The sequence below is a fragment of the Terrapene carolina genome, unplaced genomic scaffold (genome assembly GCF_002925995.2).
Source record: "Terrapene carolina triunguis isolate 2854851 unplaced genomic scaffold, T_m_triunguis-2.0 Scaffold926, whole genome shotgun sequence".
NCBI classification, from domain to species: Eukaryota; Metazoa; Chordata; order Testudines; family Emydidae; genus Terrapene; species Terrapene triunguis.
The window spans coordinates 5,167,263-5,174,004 of record NW_020665277.1 but is presented as its reverse complement, the minus strand read 5'-3'; the positions used below and the strand labels follow the sequence as shown (position 1 = coordinate 5,174,004).

Here is a 6,742-nt window from a genome sequence, read left to right as displayed (position 1 = left end):
GGGGAGCCGCAGCCGTCGATCCCGCGCCGTGAGGACGCAAGGTAAATCGATCTAAGATACGTCGACTTCAGCTACGCTATTCTCGTAGCTGAAGTTGCGTATCTTAGATCGATCCCCGCCCCTAGTGTAGACCAGCCCTAAATGTGAGTCTTCAGTAAACCTAACCGGCTGATGTATACCCTGTCTCTTTGGAGGAAGCCAACTTTATGTGAGTGTCTGTCACATTCTGGGATGCAATCCAGACCAGTGAGACATGTGTCACCCACCTGACCTGTTACTCTGATGCCTTAAATGGTTTGCTGCTGTGTCTCACAGCATGCACACCAACAGCCAGCAGACAAGCATGCACTGAGTGCTGTGTGTTACACAACTCTGGGACAGCAACTCTGATTCCAGCGCCCTGCTTGTTATACCCCAGCCACACTCTGTATCCACCTGCCTTGGTTACTATTGGCCACTAACTCCAACATACTCCCAGTCCCGCAGTTTCCCAAAACCATGTGCTCTGCAATGTCCAGCACTTTCCTGGACCATACAGAGGGATGATAGGGTTCATTTGCTCCTTTAAAGAGTCAATACCCAGCAGCTTGCCATGTTAACCGGAGTTAACAATCACTTTGATTCAAACACAGCACGGGGTTGGTTTAGATTAAACTAGAACAAGTTTGTTAACAATAGGATATAAGATAAGCGATGCCAAGTAAAAGAAATAAAGGTAGAGATGGTAAGAAGCAAATCAAAGAGGAAAACACACATCTAAAAGTCTAAACTTAATCTAGCCGGATACAACCTTTGTTTAAGATGGTTTATTTCGCCAATCACCCTTTGTCCAGCATGGCTGACTGTCTCTCAGTGAGGACCTTCCATAGAAGTACAGAGCGCTGGTTCCTCTTGTCTTCCTAGGAGAAAGATCACTTGGGGTTCTTTGCCTCTCCTTTTTACAGTTCAGGGGACCATTAGCATGAATTCTTCTGAAGCTTATCCCCCAGAACAGAGTTCGCTCAAGCTGTGAGGAAGGAGACATGAAGTCTGGTGGGGAAGGGCACTCCATGCTGGTTTCTTCCCATGCTGGTATTTGCTATAATGCAAATGGATCTGTTCTTGCCCTCTCTGCTGCAAATGAATGGCCACTTGCCATGTGATAGCCAATTGACTCTGCTGGCACTTGACTAGAGGCTTTGACTTGTCCTTTGTCTGGGCAAAATCTGTTTACCCAGCCCCCAGACTTGTCTGGCAAACACATTTTAGTTCCAAATTTCCTTTTTGTTTGTATGTGTGACGTTCTGTACCTTGAAGGAACACCCTGCACCCCCATATTCATTCTTATAATATGATTGTGTGGTATCCAATGCAACGTTTGTCATGTCGGGTGTCTTTGGAAGGCTCATGATGCACTGAGCATGGCTGTTATAGTGACGTTATAGTAATTGTTGTTACAGTAACGTTATAGGTTGTAATTTCATGTATATAGTTATGAGGCTCAAAATGTGTCCTCATGGCTTAAAACAGGCCCAGGCAAAAACTCTCCAAGAGCAGAGGGCAGTTCACACCTCATCAGGGCAGGTATGAGACAAACCCAGCCCACCCTCACAGAAACAAAGGACACTGGCCTAGGCAGCAACAAAGGATCTGTTGGACTCTCGAGTGAGTCACTGCCCTTCCCTTGGTCAGTTTGGGACTGTGATGAGGTAATGCTCACCTGACTCTGAAGGGGGGGGGGGCAAAGCCAAGAGGGAAGAAAGTACATGATAAAAGGGAGAGACGTTTGCCATGCTCTTTCTCTCTTCCACCTACCTCTACAGATACCACCACCACCACCACCACCAAGCGACTGAAGCGCTGATCAAAAGGGAGAGCCTGGCTGAAGAGCAACCAGCCGGCCTGTGATGAGAAGCATCTAAGTTTGTAAGGGCACTGAAAGTGTTAAGATCAGCTTAGAATGCGTTTTGCTTTTATTTCATTTGACCAAATCCGACTTGTTATGCTTTGACTTATAATCACTTAAAATCTATCTTTGTAGTTACTGTTTGTTTATTCTACCCGAAGCAGTGCATTTGGTTTGAAGTGTGTCAGAGACTCCCCTTGGGATAACAAGCCTGGTACATATCAATTTCTTTGTTAAATTGATGAACTCATATAAACTTGCAGCGTCCAGTGGGCATAACTGGACACTGCAAGATGGAGGTTCCTAGGGTTGTGTCTGGGACCGGAGATATTGGCTAGTGTCATTCGGTTGCACAATCCAAGCAGCAGCTTACATGCCAGAGGCTGTGCGTGAACAGCCCAGGAGTGGGGGTTCTCACAGCAGAGCAGGGTAAGGCTAGCTCCCAGAGTCAAGGATTGGAGTGACTCATAGATTCTAGGGCTGGAAGGGACCTCAAGAGGTCATTGAGTCCAGTCCCCTGCCCTCATGGCAGGACCAAATACTGTCTAGACCATTCCTGATAGACATTTATCTAACCTACTCTTAATGCTTAATGCCCTTAATATGACGTAGCAGATCACCAGTCCAGATAACACCAGGGGGAATGTCACAGTATGGTCCCTGGGGCATTTACTGAACAGACACCATACAAGAATATTAATGATCAGCGTGTTACTGGCTTTCCAGTAAAACCTTACACGATGCATAGCATAGTTTATGATATTAACAAATTGGGGGACACTGAACTGGTTAGGCCAGCTGAAATTCAACACCAGATACCAGTGAGCTGCTTGCCCTCTAGCACTGGGAGGCTGCTAGGGTCACAGTGTCACAGCGAGAGGCACTGGGCACTGCAGAGAGATGTCTCTGGGGGCACTCAGGAACTGGGGTTCACTGAACGTTACCTGCAAGTCAAGGTTGGGACTGGCAGAGTCCTGAAGCGTTTGCTGGCCAGGCAGACAGGCTGGTGTGTCATAGAATCATAGAATATCAGGGTTGGAAGGGACCTCAGGAGGTCATCAGTCCAACCCCCTGCTCAAAGAAGGACCAATCCCCAACTAAATCATCCCAGCCAGGGCTTTGTCAAGCCTGACCTTAAAAACCTCTAAGGAAGGAGATTCCACCACCTCCCTAGGTAACCCATTCCACTGCTTCACCACCCTCCTAGTGAAAGAGTTTTTCCTAATATCCCGCCTAGACCTCCCCCACTGCAACTTGAGACCATTACTCCTTGTTCTGTCATCTGCTACCACTGAGAACAGTCTAGATCCATCCTCTTTGGAACCCCCTTTCAGGTAGTTGAAAGCAGCTATCAAATCTCCCCTCATTCTTCTCTTCTGTAGCCTAAATAATCCCAGTTCCCTCAGCCTCTCCTCATAAATCATGTGCTCCAGCCCCCTAATCTTTTTTGTTGCCCTCTGCTGGACTCTTTCCAATTTTTCCACATCCTTCTTGTAGTGTGGGGCCCAAAACTGGACACAACACTCCAGATGAGGCCTCACCAGTGCTGAATAGAGGGGAATAATCCCTTCCTTCGATCTGCTGGCAATGCTCCACTAATACAGCCCAAAATGCCATTGACCTTCTTGGCAACAAGGGCACACTGCTGACTTATATCCAGCTTTTCAGCCACTGTAATCCGCAGGTCGTTTTCTGCAGAACTGCTGCTTAGCCAGTTGGTCCCCTTCCTTTAGCGGTGCATGGGATTCTTCCTTCCTAAGTGCAGGACTCTGCACTTGTCCTTGTTGAACCTCATCAGATTTCTTTTGGCCCAATCCTCTAATTTGTCTAGGTCCCTCTGTATTCTATCCCTACCCTCCAGTGTATCTACAACTCCTCCCAGTTTCATGTCATCTGCAAACTTGCTGAGGGTGCAATCCTCCCCATCCTCCAGATCATTAATGAAGATATTGAAGAAAACCGGCCCCAGGACCGACCCTTGGGGCACTCCACTTGATATCGACTGCCAACTAGACATGGAGCCATTGATCACTACCCATTGAGCCCGATGATCTAGTCAGCTTTCTATCCATCTTATAGTCCATTCATCCAATCCATACTTCTTTAACTTGCTGGCAAGTGTGATGGAGTCATCACACAGCTTAGCAGCAGCAAAGCTCTCACTTGCTGGGGCAGAGGGGTAACACAATGGCCTACAGCTCTGGGTGTCCTGAGAAGAATGCTACAGTCAGACGGGCTCCTGTGTGCATCCAGCCCCTGTATGACTCTGTGTGTGTGTTTTCCCTTTACCCCAATAGATACACTCTATCAGGCTGTTCATGTGCACCCAGTCCCTCTGTAGCTTGCACAGATGAGCATCTTTTTCTGTCTATTATAGGAGTTTTCAAAGTTGTCCATATTTTCTGGGCCGTATTTTCAGAGACATACTGTCATGTAAATGCCTCCTCTTCCATTTGAGATCACCCAATCACTGCCTTTTCGATTCACAATCATACTCACCACTTCCTCTCTCATTCACAACTCCCCACCTCCACCGTGACAATCACCTGACATCTCAGCAGGAACTGCACTGACAGCTCAGTCATGCTCATGGCAGAAGGGAGCTCAAGGGGATGACTGTAGATAGCATGTTCAATGGGGTTAGAGGTGCAGGGAGGAAGGGAGATGGGGTAATAGCTGGAGAGGCAAGTGGGCTCAAGGGTTGTAGTTTTGAGCATAGAGGAGACCGAAGTGTGTTTCGGTCTTGCTGGGAACATGCTAGAAGAGATTAAGAGGTTAAGGGTATAAGCCTGGATTTAAGGAAAATTGATAGCTAGGAGGGGATTGGATAGGTTGAGATAATAGGGCTGTGATAAGAACATAAGAATGGCCACACTGGGTCAGACCAATGGTTCATCTAGCCAGATATCCTGTGTGCCACCAGTGGCCAATGTGAGGTGCTTCAGAGGGAATGAACAGATGAAAATATAAAGCCACTAACTGGTTCCAGTTCAGAATTTCACCCTTATCGCACAAACACAGCAACCCTCACTTCACACATGAAAGCAATGAGACAGGACGTGCTGCAAATAAATAACAAAATAAGAAAATAATTGTGCTTTATTAAAAATGAACAATGTTTCCGCTCCTCAGCTCAACATGGAAGAGTACAAGCAGGTGAAACTTACTGATGAGTGTGTGCTATAGATCCTGTTCTGGCCCCAATCGGCAGAGGAGATGAGGCTGTTATAGCCATAGCTACAGAACCTTGGTCCTTTAACTCTAGCTGTACATGCTTTTAGCTTTGGAGGTAGCTGGTTCCAGCCCCACTGCATTGAGAAAGATGGTGGCCATCACGCAGGGATAGCAGAACAGTTCAAAGGCAATTTGTTCCCTAACAGGAGGTGGTCTTGGTAGGCAGAATCCTACGTGTAGGGTTACCTGTCCCCATCCTAGTTTTCCCCGTCCCCCAGGATCACACCTGGTTGCTCACAATTTGTGATAGAAAGACCAAATTCTCTAATAAGCCAGTTATTCCCTACAGGGTAAGGGAGGGGGGGATTGTTATCACGTCTGTAACTTATGCCCCTATAGAGGCTCCCTTCCTCCGTACTATCCTCCTCAGGGCATTCTTCACCTCCTTATTCCTCAAACTGTAGATCAAGGGGTTCATCATAGGGATCACCACTGTGTAGAAGACAGCAGCCACTTGGTCTTGCCCTTCAGAGTAGCTGGAGCTGGGCCTCAGGTAGATGAAGAGGATGGTGGTGTAGAACAAAGTGACAGCTGTCAGGTGGGAGGTGCAGGTAGAGAAGGCCTTGTACCTGCCCTCGGTAGAGTGGATCCGCAAGATGCTGATTAAGATGTACATGTAGGAGACAAAGATGGTTAGGAAGGAGCAAAGACCAATCAAGGAGGAGATGACGAAGAGCAGGACTTGGTTGACCAGGGTGTCAGAGCAGGAAAGCTTCAGTATCAAGGGCACATCGCAGAAGAAATGGTCAATGACATTGGAGGTGCAGAAGGGGAGGCGAAAGGTGGTGTTGGTGTGTATCAGACCGTTGGCGCAACCCACCAGGTAGGAAGCCACCACCAGCCAGATGCAGACCTTCCGGGACATGAGGACTGGGTATAGCAGTGGGTTACAGATGGCCACGTAGCGGTCGTATGCCATGGCAGCCAGTAGGAGACACTCCACAGTGGCAAACACAGCATAGAAATAAAACTGGGTGGCACAGCCAGTAAATGAAATGGCTTTCCTCTCAGCCAAGAAATTTTCCAGTGTCTTGGGCACCACAACGGTGGAGTAGCAGAGATCTGAGAAGGACAGATTACTGAGGAAAAAGTACATGGGGTTGTGAAGGCGGGCGTCGAGATGGATCAGGGCAATCATCCCAAGGTTCCCAATGAGGGTGATGATGTAGATACCTAGGAACACCACGAAGAGGACGAGTTGGGTCTGTGGGTCGTCTGTGAATCCCAAGAGGATGAATTCAGTCACTGTGGTGTGATTCCCCCCAGGCATTTCTGCAGGTGTCTGGTTGGAGAAAGATAGAGACTTAGTAAAGAGACACACTATTGTATTAATCTCAGCTGTCACATTCAAACCATCCCTGAATTCTCAGAAAGTCTCAGCCTCATGGGAGATGCTGTATCCAGTTTTGAGGCACCACTAATTTTAAAAACAATAAGAATGACTTGGAGTTTCTGTGTAATTATTTATCAGTACTATATGTTAACTAGAGCTGGTTTGGAGTTTTTCAACAAAACTTTTCTTTTTTGTTGGAAAATTGTAAATTTTTCAAAACTGAAACTTTTTGCAGAAAAGAGCTGGTTTTGACAACTTTCTTGACTCAACATAATTTTGAAACAAAAAAG

The 6,742-nt window shown here is 47.1% G+C and overlaps 1 protein-coding gene across 1 annotated transcript; it reads right to left on the bottom strand.

The window, feature by feature from the left end:
• Positions 1–1,766: 1,766 nt before the first annotated feature.
• On the bottom strand, positions 1,767–6,389 carry LOC112113072 (olfactory receptor 1019-like; the record flags this gene model as incomplete). Its single annotated transcript, XM_024209244.2, has 2 exons — positions 5,478–6,389; positions 1,767–1,790 (listed from the first exon to the last, which is right to left on the bottom strand). Coding segments are annotated over exons 1-2 (936 nt in total), but the record flags the coding sequence as incomplete, so codon positions are not given.
• Between the last annotated feature and the right edge of the window lie 353 nt (positions 6,390–6,742).